The 14,216-nt window shown below is 41.3% G+C and overlaps 1 protein-coding gene across 3 annotated transcripts in view; it reads left to right on the forward strand.

Annotated features, from left to right (window-relative positions):
- The window catches only part of CEPT1 (choline/ethanolamine phosphotransferase 1), a 53,913-nt gene extending 40,076 nt beyond the window's left edge, over positions 1-13,837 (forward strand). For 2 of the 3 annotated variants that reach the window (XM_006266083.4, XM_019492492.2), the window contains exons 5-9: positions 6,065-6,149; positions 10,141-10,272; positions 11,436-11,594; positions 11,891-12,016; positions 12,898-13,837. In XM_006266083.4, the coding sequence (XP_006266145.1) occupies positions 6,065-6,149; positions 10,141-10,272; positions 11,436-11,594; positions 11,891-12,016; positions 12,898-13,017 (622 nt within the window). In that variant the 3' untranslated portion in view covers positions 13,018-13,837. The remainder of the gene's footprint in view (positions 1-6,064; positions 6,150-10,140; positions 10,273-11,435; positions 11,595-11,890; positions 12,017-12,897) is intronic. The other variant, XM_059717320.1, reaches the window with a different exon arrangement.
- Positions 13,838-14,216: the final 379 nt, after the last annotated feature.

Here is a 14,216-nt window from a genome sequence, read left to right on the forward strand (position 1 = left end):
AGTCATCTACGTTTAAAATGACAAGCAGGTTTTTACTACTGCCCATATTTTTCTTTAACTGATCTACTGGTACATTTTCAGTTCTTGTATTTTTAAAATTAATTAATTAATTGAAGAAGCCTTTTTAATCCTCTCATTACTTCTGAGATTTTATTTTGAAAGTGGCTTAAAACATCAGCTAATAGTTGAGCCCCCAGTGAACATCATCTAGACAGTTCACACACACTTTTTCCAAGTAATCTTTTTTTGTACCTTTTGTCAATACTTACCTCTATAGTTAAAGTTTAAATGATGGTATTTCTCAATGACCTAGTCATTTATTCTTTTTTTTCTTTTTTTAAAGACTGTTTTTAAAGCAGTTGAGCACCTCAGTGGAATTAAGCTTGCAGTGATTTGCATAAGGTTGTATAGAAATTTAAGTCTTACTTTCTTCTCATCTGTACCTCTGTTTCAGTAATGTGACAAAACAGAGTGACTCCTTTATTTACTTTTTTTAGTGTGACCTCACAGTAGATGAAAAGAGGAATGCTTTTTTTCTGTCTTCTTCCCAGCTTGTTTTCCAAAATGGTGCTGTTCTGTGTGTTTTAGCTCCAAGAAGCATCCTATACATTCTTATATTCATAGCATTTTTTAAGCATAGAAGGGACCATAGACAAGATAATTTCATCTGTTACTTCCTGCACTGAGCCCATACACAGTTTCTTACTGACCTTGACATATATAATTTGGAAAACCATCCAGCATTGATTAAAAGACTTCAGGTGGCAGAACTGACCCCATCTTAGATGCACCGGTAGTTACTCAAACCATAAAGAATATCCACCTTATTTTCACTATAAATTTGTTCACCATCAGCTGTGTTATTTCTTTGTTACAAGATCACTTTTTCATGGGAACATGTTTCCCATGAATGAATTTATAGCCTGCAATCAAGTAATCGTTTTCTTCTTGATAAACTAGATAAATTGCACTTTGTTAAGACTCTTGCTATAAGGCAGGTTTTTCAGACCTGAAATAATCCTTGTACTCTCTTTCTTCATTTTTTCTTTAATTTTCAATGCCTTTTTTGAATTGCAGAAACCAGAACTAAACGTAGTATAAGTATATTATCTCCAATGCACAGAGGCAATAATTTCCATTTCCCTTCTTACTATTTCCCTATCTATATATCCCTTCATTGGAGTAGGAGATGCTATTCATTCAGTTTTCACCATAGCCCTCAAGTTTCTTTCAGAGTCCCTGCCTTTTAAACTTCCTGCATTGTACAAGTATGATTTACTTTATATGTTTCTATATTCAAGGCTTGTACTTGGCTGTACTAAAATGTGTGTTGGTCAAATAAGCCCAATGAAGTGATCTTGAACCCTTGGTATACGTTTGACTCATCCTTATCAGTATCATTATTTATCATTTTACCCTCGGTTTCTTGTGTCACCTACAAACTTTAGTAGCAATGATTTTATTCTTTCTTCCAGATCATTAATAAGGATAGTGAAAGCATTAGACCCAAAATGCTGCTGGACCTTACTAGGAACTCCCCACTAGATGATCTTTCCTCAAATTTTCCAGTTCATATATAGTCAGAGGGCTGGATTGATAGCTTGTGAGCTGTTTCCTCTTCCAAATCAGAAGTGGCAAACTTGTAGCATGCCTGGCACAGGTGATATGCTCAACTGCTTTGTTTGGCACATAGCAGATCCAGCAGGAAGAAGAGCAGCAGATAGGACAGGGCAGAGAGAGCCGAGCAACAGATTGGGCAGGGGAAGGATCAGAGTGGCACTGGAGAGGGCCTGGAGCATTAAGGGCATTAAGCAGCCTGCGGGCTGTATCTGTCCTGCCAGTTGATTCTTTCTGGCCTGTGGGCAGGCAGTGCCAGGTGGCAGCTCCAGCTCTGGCCTCTGCTGGCACCACAGGGGACGCTGGGCAGAAGCAACCCCACCTGCCTGCCTGGCACTGCACAGCAGGACCTGGGCAAGCCACATTCAGGCCCTGGCATCTCTGGCCTTGACCTCTGCTGGCATTGCAGGGGGTGCTGGGTGGAAGCAGCTCCACCCATCCAGCTCTGCTTGGCAGGCCCTGGGTGAGCTGTGCTCAGGCCCTGGCACCCCTGCTCAGGCTGGGCCAGTGGTGCCTAGCCTGCCTATGGCTTGGAGCTTCTGGAAGTCACCCCAGGCACTAGGACCATGCAGTGGGTGCTCTCCACCTGTGCCCAGAGGTGGCAGAGCTTCCTCAGTGCCTCCCAGCAGGTGAAGTACCAACTCTGCCTCCCACCTTGGCCTATGCAGTGCTGTGAGCTGGACCCACCACCTACTGCCTCCTGGCTGCAGCCAGTGTGGCTCCTGTTTCATTTGCCCAAGTGAGGCACCCCAGTGCCTTGGGGCATTGGTTAGGGCTTCTGCTGGGGAAAAAACTGTTTTCACTGTATTTACAAACCAGCCCTGATACCTTATTCTGGGTGAGCCCAAACTTTCTAAATAACCGACCACAACCCCTCCCTTCAATAATAGAATTTTATTAATACACAGTGACAGCAAATAAGACTAATGCAAGCAAAGCGAGCAAAATGACTACACAGTCATACTTATTTATTAGGGCTGTGTGAAGCTTCAGTCACTGATTCGATTTGGCACAGATTTGGCCCAATTCAGCGGCTGAATCTCAGAATCCGAATCAAATCAGGAGACCCTTTAATCTCTCCAAATCAAATCGTAACCCTCCGAATAGACTCAGAGAGATTTGATGATTCGGACATAGACACAGTTTTTTCTACATGCCTCAAGGTACCAGGCAGCTGTTGAATGCTTAGATGCTGGGGCAGATGGAGCATCCCATGGGAGCACAGGGGGGCAGGGGCCCAGCACGCTTGGCGGCAGACCCGGAAATGGACCAGAAGCACTTCTGGTCTGCTTCTGGGTTCACCGTGGAGGACCCTCCTCCCGCCCTCCGGCTTGGTGACTGGTGCCTCCTGGGTCTGGGGGGGCACCTGGGGCAGCCCCCCTGCAGCTGATCACCGAACTGAGTGGACGCGGGAGGGGGGGTCCCCCACGCGCTCGCAGTGGACCCTGAAGTGGATCAGAAGTACTTCTGGGTCCACCGCCAAACATGCAGGGGGGCCCCCCCCATGTTCCTGTGGGATGTTCCATCCACCCCACTATCACAGCATTCATGAGCCATGCCTGGTACCTTGAGGTATGTAGAAAAAGCATTTAAAGGTGTGTCTATGGCTGAATCACTGATTCTCCGAATCAGTATCGAATCTTCAGGCTGAATTGAATCAAGACAGCGATCTGAATCAATGAATCAAATCACTGTCCCCCAATTCGGGCCAAATCTGAATTGAATATGGCCTGTTTCACACACCCCTATTATGTACCAGTTGTAGGATTTCGCAAGGAGATGGTACATCTGGCCAGTACGTGAATACCGCATCATGGTTCTTGCTTAAAGAACATCATTAGCCTTGAAGGTTGAGAGGGGTCTCCTTTGTTGCTCTGAAAATCCCTCCTTTTATATTCTTTTTCTCTTGGTGATTCTTCATTTCCAGGTACCGTTGATTGGTCATCATACTGTCCATGTTCTGCTCTGTCAGCCTAATCTTTTGTTTCTTTAAACACATCGTGTGCATACCTTAATTTGGTCATTCCTGGTTTCCAAATTTGGTCATTTCCCCAAAACCGGGATCTTAGAGGCTGTTTGCCAAATTACAGCTGGTCATTGTTACCTAATACTAATTCTGCATGTTCCTATCTTGTTATTGGTTTTAAGGGAACATTGTGGTTGTCTTGCTGCTGCATGTATTCAATTTCCCAGGATGTAGGTGCCTATCTGTCTATTAACTTTTGACCCTTAATGCACATCCAGATGAGCGCACACATGTAGTTTGTGACGCTGCGAACCACACACACTGCTAATGCACATGTTCCCTGTGCTGTTAATCTGCAGTGTGGCAGGGCTTTTTTAGACACCGGGATCTTCCAGTTTCAAAAAAAAAAGCACCAGAAAAAAGTGGGGTGACACACGTGGCAGCAGTGTGTACCACCTGAACTGACTAGCCAGAGCCATGCTCCAGATGCCACTCAGGCTCTGCATGACCAGATTTCTACCTCTGCAGCCCTGGGGAGCTCCAGGTCACTGGCCTCAGCATCCCCTACCCAACTCGGGACGATTTGCCCTGCACCAGAGTGGGTGTTTAGGGTCATTCCCCAGGGACATCTAGTAGTGGCACAAATATGTGCTGCTGCTATTTTTCTCCAGGGAAACGCATGTTCCCGCTCATGGGGATGTACCCTTAGGTGGTAAAATGGTAAAACATTAATCTTGGCCATAAACAAACTTTAGAAACCTATTAATCCTTGGTGGTCCCCCTTGACCATTGTTTTAATGCAATATCTATTCTTCCCACTAGCCATTTTCTAAAAGCAAATTTCTAAATATTATCTAGCCATCAACTGACCCCCAGGCTGTGAGAGGTTGCAGCCTGCATGGCCCTGGTGGGGAGCTGAGGCAGGCTGGAGGGGGTTGCTGGACTTCCAAAGGCTTTGTAGGGGCAAGTGTGGATGAGTCGGGGTAGGTGGCAGGCAGGTTTGAGGTGCTGGCAGTTCTTGGAGGAGGTGTCAGGGTGCAGGCAGGAGCTCCCTTGTGATTTGGGGGGTGGCTGGGTAGTGACAAGGGTCTTCAGGGGGTGGGGGGTGTCTTCCCTGGCCTAGTGTCCTGCTGGCTGGTTTTGGTTCCCTTGGGAGAGACTTTATTTTGAGCTATTATGCAATCACCTCTATATAACTACTCAAAAAACATAAATTGGGACAAAAATATTTTTTGAAATAAAATATTTTATAATAGATATTTAGTTTTTATCATGTTATTTTTGTTAAAATGTTAACAATCATTGTTAAAACGTGTTTAAAATGATATCTTCACCATTAATTTTGTGCGCAGTCCTCAACAGCTCACCAAAACTTGTGAAGTGGCCCTCCAGCCAAAATTATGGCCCACTCCTAGGCTGGGGCTTACCTTGCAGCACACCTGCCAAAAAGATTGGGCCCCACTGAATTAGGTGATCCTCTGCAGACCCAGGCAGGGATTCTAGAGAGTGGAGGAGTGGCACATCGCTGTCTAAAATGAAATAGGTTCAAGTCCACATGTACAGATTTCATATTTTAAGCAACCTCGTAAATGCAAAGCCTGTTCTTGACTGATACAAATATAACTGTCACTGATGGAGTTACCTGTATGTCTACAACATATATTGCAAGTATTTATAAGGATTTTCCTAGACCTAAATTATTCCTTTATGAGACAATATATTCAAATTCATATTGTATTTCATAAAGTCCCAGTATCCTTTCTAAATCTTTTACTTTTTCTGTAATCCTAGTCTCTGATATTGATTTCTGTGGCTCTGTGGTTTTCCGCCTTGTTAGCACTAAGACTCAGGATCTTTTAAAATAAATTATCAACTGTCTTCACTGCAGTCTTTTCTATAATACTTTCTTTCCTGCATCTGCTCAGATGACACTGGCTATATCAAAAACAGAAATAGTTTTCTGTTCTTTTTAGAGCCTTTTGTTATATAGTCCATTTCTTCATTTTATGTTTGCACAAAATTTCTTTGGGTTTATGTTCCTTATGTACATTAGCTGCAAGGTTAGTATTTTCCAAATAATACAGTTTTGGAAGAGGGCAGAGGAAGGAGTATGATGGGGCAAAAACATTTTTCTTCAGCATACTAAAATCAGTTTTTGGTGGCAAGGTTAGACCTTCATATTTAATGAATTAATTAAAATAAGTTGATTTAAAATAAGTATACGAGTTCCAACCATTCATTTATATAAGATGTATTTTTACTGCTCTCTAAAATTAATCCCAAAATTAGTGTTGTGCGCATCTTTTATTGTAAAAAACCTAAATATTTTTGCTTAATAAAGTATTGGTGCCATTTCAATTTATTTCCCAGTCCTTTAAAATCTGTATATTGTGCATGATAGAGAGAGCTGCTTAGCTTGCAAATAATTGAATAGAATTGCTTCGAGTAATTCTGCTTTTTTGGCTTTTTGTACCTAATCAGAATTGATGTGACTGAAGTGCAAATCTTCATAATAATCATGCATTTACTGGCAGTGATCGGAGGACCACCTTTTTGGCAATCTATGGTAATTTGTTCATGTTGTATATCATTTAATTTATATATCTGACTATTCTACTTCTTGTCTTTGTATCATCTGGTTTACATGTGGAAAAGCAGTGCATTTACAACACCACCAGTCTTCATTTGTGAGGAAAAGATGTCATGTTTTCATCCCAAATGAAGATGTGGTCTTGAAGAGCTTGAATGACTTTGATATCTGACAAATGGCAATGATCGTGCATTCTGGGTTTGTTATATTAAAATCGGGTATTCTTCTGCATGCTCTACCACCAAGCAGAAAGATACCAAAACCGTTTTCAAATTTAAGTTTACCTTTAGGAATGACCTGTCCAGCCATGCAAACCAGCTGTTCTTGGGTAAATTCTTATAGCAGCAGTATGAAACAATTTAGGTCAATTAGATTTGGAGGAGAAATATTTGGAAGTAAGAATGTAATGGCTTATCATTACAAAGTGTGGGGGAAGGGGAAGCGGTTAACCCTTGTGGAAGTTAGTTTAAGATTTTTTTTTTAATGATTGTGACTCCAGTCCTGCATGCTGGTCTTCATGGTTGGACCAAGGCATTCATACAGATCCCAGTTAACTTTAATGAAGGTTACCATACATTTACGGTTCTGTCCATCTGGATCAATTTGCTGGATTGAAGTTCTAAGGATTTCAGCAACTCAGTTTTGTATCAGCACCAGCTGATAACTTCCTGGGGCACTGCTGCAATATCCACTCAGAGATGTGTGTCATGAATTTCTACCATTACCTTCTGAAGTATCATTTCCCAAAAGATTTTATGTCCAACTATTGAACTGGCCTGCCCTTGCTTAATTTATGATATCTGAATTCACTGCCTAAGGTGGGCTGCCAAAAGTCAGTTTAGTTTGACAACAAAATTAAAGCTGTTTAGTGAAAAAATACAGTGAATTAATAAGTGGACATTGACATCAATGATGCTACAAACAAAAGATCCAGAATAGGAGCCTGTCTCAACCAAGACTTTGTCAGGGTATATTTGCATTCAGAGTTTATAGGCAAATTCCACTAAGTGGCTGATGAAGGCCATAAAGTAAATGCCACCTAAAAGATGTGATTGATCTCTTTTGGACAGAACTATTTCTCAAAGATCCCAGCTGCCTCTTTAATGTTCTCCCTCTTTCCTTGCATCTCCAGATTCATGGAGTATGAGATCATGACATCATAGAGTAAGATCCCTTTTCCTTCCAAGTAGTTGTCCGCATAACATTCTCACATGGAGGTGGGCTCAGCCCCTGGCTCCAGCTCGAGATTATTTTTACTTTGGCAGTGCTGCCTTGTGTAATCCAGCCCTACTCCTTGAACCCTTCCCCTCTCTCTGCACTTAGGGGGCAAAGGGGTTGAATGCATGTCCTGCCCTCCGTCCCTCTCAACCACCTGGCTCTGGCAGTTTTGTTGTTGGATTCCTTTTGCAGCCTGCACTTTGCCTACTTACTTGTTTCATGCTATTTTTTTCTATGCCTTTCTGTTCCCTTTGCTTTATCTTTTTTCCCTCTTGGAAGAGAGGGTTGCTTTTGTTTTTCTCTTTCTTGGAAGAGAAGAGTTGCTTTGGGATACTTTCTTCTCTCCCCTCCCCATATTTAAGGGTCTTTTTATTTTGCTCTATGAGGTGCTGCCATTTTGATGAAGAATTTTAGGAGACATCCCCATTTTTCCCCCATTTTTCCCCATTTTTCCTTGGCCTCTTTTCCAAAGAAATGCTTATCATTAAGTAACCAAGCTTCAAAACTGTATCTCTTGCAAGGGGTTGATTCCTGTTTCAGATTTCTATTCCTGTTGCCTCCCTTGACTAGGAGAAAGGCATGTTCTTGACAAACATGACATTTGTAAATCAAAGAAGAAACAAAAGTTGAAAATCTTCGTGTTCCCAATAGACAAGTCATTGGGTTCCATGTCTGACCCATGTATGAGGGTCTCCATGTGGTACCACCTCTTCGGGGCATCTTTCTCGGGTGCTGTGCTACTTGGCACCATTGTATTGCTCTAGTCTGATACTGTGGAAGCTCTTACGACAAGGGCTAAAGACAAATTGCTGTCTTCCCAGACCTCTCACAGGTCTTGACCTCACCCTCCATGCGGGTAAAAGGTGAAATCAGATCCCTGAAGGCAGTACAGATCATTCTAGTTTTGAGATCTCCTGGTATTTTAGGATCTACAGGGAACTCATAAAATCTCAGCCCTGTCTGCCTCTGCCTCATTCCTTAGCTTTAAAGGATGCTATCCCAAATGAGTCTGGTGAGAAGGTTCAAAGAACAGCATGTTGATTCCCTAACTCCATAGTCTGCTGAAGCCAGGATGATCACCCCGTAAGAGACCCAGCACTATAAAAGACACAAGAAGTCCTCTTCAAAGTCAGTACTACCCATTCTCTAAGCAGCTCAGCACCATGGTTCAGGTCCTACACCTTGTACATGCCAGGTCCCATACCATGCCTATATCATCCAGCACCTTTGGCATTGGTACTGCCAATTATTCACCCACATGTCCTCAGGAAGCACTGTCTAGTCTTTCTCTGCAGGGTCGTTTGGCGTCACACTTCAACGTGGATTCCTCACATCCTTACTGTCACTGAAAGTGAGGTAAAACCGTGTTCTTATTTTACTTCTTAAGGTGCTTGTCTTCTCACTTCGAAGAAGTTGTCCTTCTCTGCAGAGGGGGAGCCAGTACCCTCCTGGTGCCTTCCAACTCTAGCCTCAGGACTTATCTTCCTTTCTAGGGCCAGCATGACTGTACAGGAGGAGCTACAGCCATCGACTCAGTTCCCACCTACACAGGATACTTCTTTCCAGCTTTCATCCCACTCTCTGGCTTGTCCTGTTGTCTCCCTGTAAGGAACCAAGGGAGTTTTTGTTTTCCTGTGACACTGCGCCTCAGCCTGCCCCTTCTGCTGATGATTTCTAAGTATGTCTGGAGAGCTCTTCAGGGGCATGGCTAAAGACCGTCATTTATCCCTGAAGGAAACTATAGAGGGCTTGTGACAATATTTTTGTCAGCCACATGGGGACCATAAGTCATTTCCAGACACTGGGCTTCATGGTAAATCAATCTCTGTAGTTTTACGCATCTCTGTCTTCTATTGTTGTTGCTCTCCATTGTTTTCCAAATTAGTGGTGAATTACAGGTCCTACTTTTTACCAATTTTCACAAAGCCTATTGCTGTTGCAGCTCCATCCTCTCTGATTCCAGCAGGCGGGTGGATAAGTTTGGCAGATGCCAGCTGCTTTTCCTCTCAACACTTGCTCCAGTAATGTATTTCCATCCACACTGTATTGAGCTTTCCTTAGCCACATCCCTCCTTCCATCATGACTTCTCTGCTTAAAATAGTATGTTATTAAAATGGGAAGGAGAAATACTAGTCTTCCTCCCCCCGACTATCCTACAGCTATGTCTCATTCCCTCAGGAACATCTCAGGTTTCCCCTCCCGTCTTATTTTTACAGGTAATCTTTGAGACTTACTACTGTGTCCTGTTTCATTATTGCTGGTCTGTCCTTTGTGGTGGGCTCCAGTTTGTATGGGTCTTCCTCTTGTAATCTGCGCTGGCACTATGCTTTCTCTCTGCGCATGGGATTAGGCTTCTGAGTGTGAGCGTTCTCACCCTCTGGCCAGTTTAACTCCCTGGCTCAGGAAGGATCACCCAAGAATTTCTTTTCTACTAGACACTGGTTTGAGAGGCTGCTAGGTAAGTTTTCAGCTTTCCAAAGTTAGAAGCCACATGTTCTTTTTATCCCTTCCCGTGTGCCAGCTCTCAAGTGATATTATAATCAATCAATCAATCAAGGAATTTTGCTAATGGGGCATGTGGAAAAATGTTCTTCCCAAATCTTTAAATTTTAACCAATGCTTACTAATTTATAAGGGAGAGGGAGACCATGTGGGGATTTGGAAAAGTGGATTGTTTCAGTTCATATATGTAAGCAAAGCTTTAAATTAGTAGTACACCTTTTAACCTTTTTTATCTCTACTTTTAAGATTCCAGTTGTGAATATTCAGACGAAAATAATCCCAGCTCTTTGTACTGTAGCAGGAACCATATTCTCCTGTACAAACTACTTTGGTGTGATCTTCACAGGTGGCGTTGGTAAAAATGGATCAACTATAGCAGTGAGTGCTTTATTGTGTTTTTATGAATCTGCTGGTGTTGCTTTTTTTAAGTGCGCTATAGTTCTCATGTCTGTTTATAGAAAAACTGACAGGCTTTCGTGTTATTTAGCTTAAAGTCTTTTCCTTGTGAAATGTTAGCCTGGATTGGAAACAAAGGATGAATCTTATCAAATCTAAAATATTGAACTTTGGAACTGAGTGTGTACTTTAAAAGTTTTCCATCCAGGAAGAGCACACACCAACTGCTGAAACTTCCTTAGCCTGACGAAGGGTTTTTGAACCCAAAAGCTTGCTTAATAACTATTCTACAACCATTTGGGTTGGTCTAATAAAAGATATCAAATTCACCCAAGGAACCTTGTCTACTTTAAAAGGATGCTTGCATAGTAGGTGGGTGATTTAAAACCACCTGTGGTTTTTATATAATATATATTACTGCCATCCAGAATGTCTTACTGTCAGAAATCCGTGAGTTTCCCAAACTAATCTTCTTTGTTGTAACCAAAATAAAACTGATTGGTGTGCTGACACACCTTTGGGGTTTTATTCTTCTGACAAGAATATGAACGTGCTGATGTTCCAGAAGAGATCAGCATCAGGCACTTCTTGACAGGCTGCTTTTTTAATGCATTTTTATGGTGGTACTTTTCTGTGAACCTCTTAAGGGTGTGCTGTGTTTGTTTCTACGCCAGTTGGGAGTTAAACTAATTTTCATTATATAGTTTGTTTTGCTTTGGAGTATTATCTCATAAAACAAAAACTGTAATATTATATGGAAACACCAGTGTGGGTCTCCTGTCAATTTAAGAACAGAATAATCTCATGCCATATAGACAAGCGTGAGAAAATAAAGGCTGCTGCAGGTGTTGCAGTCTGAAGTGGTTTTTAATTTTCCCCTCTACTATGTGCTTGTCTTGGCTTTTGGTTTTTTGTGGGTGAAACAGCATGTGGTTCCATCATGCAGCATACAGCCTGTACGTGGAAGGCACCGACCGCATTTTCAAATGACACCATAATCACATTTCACTTCTGCCAGCAAGTGAGTTCAAACAGGAACAGTTTTATGTACCATGCATTGCTACTTCCACTCACACACATGCATTTATTTTTATGTGGTATGCAGCTTTTGTTAAACTACTCCTTTCCTCTCTGTCTCCCTGTAGGGAACAAGTGTCCTTTCACCCTTCCTTCATATTGGATCAGTGATCGCATTAGCTGCAATGATCTACAAGAAATCTGCTGTGCAGCTCTTTGAAAAGCATCCCTGCCTGTATATACTTATGTTTGGTTTTGTATCTGCCAAAATAACTAATAAATTGGTGGTAAGTGTCTAAGAGTCATTGATTTTGTCTTGCATAAGCACAGCCACAGACTATCTTTACCATTTTGGAAACATTGACCTTCCCCAATTACTCTGCGTTAATTAACCTTACACTTTTGTGCACTAAAGTGTTTCACAATAGTTTCTTTGTCCCATATGAGACTGAAGTGGTTCTCACTACCACCAGTGCATGCTCTCCTTGAGAACTTTACATAGCTCATTGTTGTATTAGTGTTAATTCATTGAAAGCACTGAGTCAGGTTGGGTTTTTTTAACACTGCTTTCTTTTTTTTATAGGTTGCACATATGACCAAAAGTGAAATGCATCTGCATGACACAGCATTCATAGGTCCAGCACTTTTGTTCCTGGACCAATATTTTAACAGCTTTATTGATGAGTATATTGTACTTTGGGTTGCCCTGGTAAGTATATTGCCATATTTTCTGTTGCTCAATGACGTATTAAAGCACGTGCGCTCTTTCATGCATATTGTTTGCATCCATCGGACACAGATCACTTGAATAGAAAAATGTGGGCTGCACATATTCTTGCTTAAACCGGTTTAAAAAGGACTTGTGCTACCTTAGTTTAAATGTGGTTTGGTTGGTGTTATGCCTTCTGTACTTGTTTTAAGCGGGGTTTTAAAGCTACATTGAATATGCTATATTCTAAGTTTAAAACACACAGAAGAAAAACGTGCTAAGAGATTTTACATGCTGAGGTCCACTGCTATTACAACTCAAACTTTAGGTAACAGGTGGAATTCCTGAAAATCTTATATACTAAGAGCACAATTGATCCCAGGCCATGCTTACAGAAGTAGGCTTAAACAGCACTGTCCTTCCTGATCAGAGCATTGAAAACTAACCAAATTAGGTTAAAATCAATCTTCCACTTTCTGGATACACTTCCAAAAGAACACAGTACAGGTGCAGTACATAGGTATGCTCTTCACTCTATTTGGGAATCACGGTAAAGTCACTTAGAATGTGTGTTTTTAACTGAGAGCTCAGCATATGAAAAAAGTGTAGTGTACATAAATTGCACTGCTGAAAATTGACAGTTTCCATTACAGTGCAACACTCAAGCATATTTTAAAACAGCATTGTGTAAATGTCCCAAAGTCAGATCACAATTCTGCTCTTTAAACAGCTGCTCTCCAGAACTAACAGGACATATTACAGAGAGGGGGACTTGGCAGGACTCTTGATGCATCTAGATACTCTGTATAATCATAGAGGATAGAGGAAATGTGGTGCTTTCGTGTACTGTATAGATCTGACACGTCATTTTCCCTTGGCAGATATTTTCCCTCTTTGATTTGCTCCGATACTGTGTCAGCGTGTGCAATCAGATCGCTTCCCATCTGCACATCTATGTATTCAGAATCAAGGCCTCTTCTACACATTCTAATCACCATTAGTGACCGTACTGTCACCAGGATGAGAAATAAGAAACCGTTGTTTTCTTTGAGAGAGAATATGAACATATTTAGGAGACTAAGGCAAAAGGAGCAGATGAGAACAAATCTAATTTATAATAATCAATGTTGTATAACTTTTCTTTGTTACTGGTATCACTCCTTAACTAGTCTCTGCCTATGAGAGGGTGAATTCCAAGTACGCTCCAGTCAAATGTACATGTAGTCAACTCTACTGGTTCAGTTCCCAGGAAAGCATGCAGGGAGTAATGCTTTGTCTTTGTAATTACCTTGAATACAGAATAAACTATCTATGGTGAATGAATACCCAGCAAATTAAATTTCTAATGTAGTATATTTACAAGCTGCAATACAATTTGCTTTATAATTTTAATATTTCATCATCTCTTAGTGAAATACTTGTTTAGTGTCCATTTGAAATTTCTTTACTAAAAAGCTGAGCTTGTAAAACAGAGATATCCCACTAGCTTGCACAGCTGAAATAGTGGTAGATACTTTGAGTCCAGATTGATATGGTTCATTTGCTCACATATTGCTGAGGAAAGCAGTTTATTGCTTAAGAACAGTATATTTTGGTAGGGTCCTGTAAGTGGGTGGAGGCAAATATCAGCATGCAACATAGTGTGGTATCTTTGTCAATTAATTTTATTTTTTTAATAAATATTATCTAAAAAAAAAAAGACTTATTCTCCATTTTCTTCAATGGAAGGACTTGACAAGCAAATTTTATTGTTCCTTTTTTATGTATGAAACTTAAGCAAAATTTTCTTTTTGCTCTTTAATAAAAAAGAAAATTCTAAGAGCTACAGTAGTCTTTATATGTGTCTGCCCCGTCACATTTGACTGAAGTATTTAAACAGAGAGCAGGCTTTTTTATAATGCTTCTCTTATCTATAGCACTTGTCATAAGTTTCTCAAAGATCTTTCTTTGCCTAATTAAAAAGTCTTGCAGCTGAACTCCCAAAGTATATTGCACCCATTTTACATGTGGTAAAAAGTCAGGCACAAAGGGCATTTTTTACATGTGCTCTGAGGGTGAGGGAGGCACTTCAATTAGAAGCGCCACAGCATCTCATGTATCAGCGTCCCCACACTTCAGAATGGCGGCGGGGGCACTTGAACTAAAACTCATTCGCCACTTTGAACCACAGGGACATGGATACACAAGATGCGGAGGCTGA

Source organism: Alligator mississippiensis, chromosome 14 (assembly GCF_030867095.1).
Source record: "Alligator mississippiensis isolate rAllMis1 chromosome 14, rAllMis1, whole genome shotgun sequence".
NCBI classification, from domain to species: Eukaryota; Metazoa; Chordata; order Crocodylia; family Alligatoridae; genus Alligator; species Alligator mississippiensis.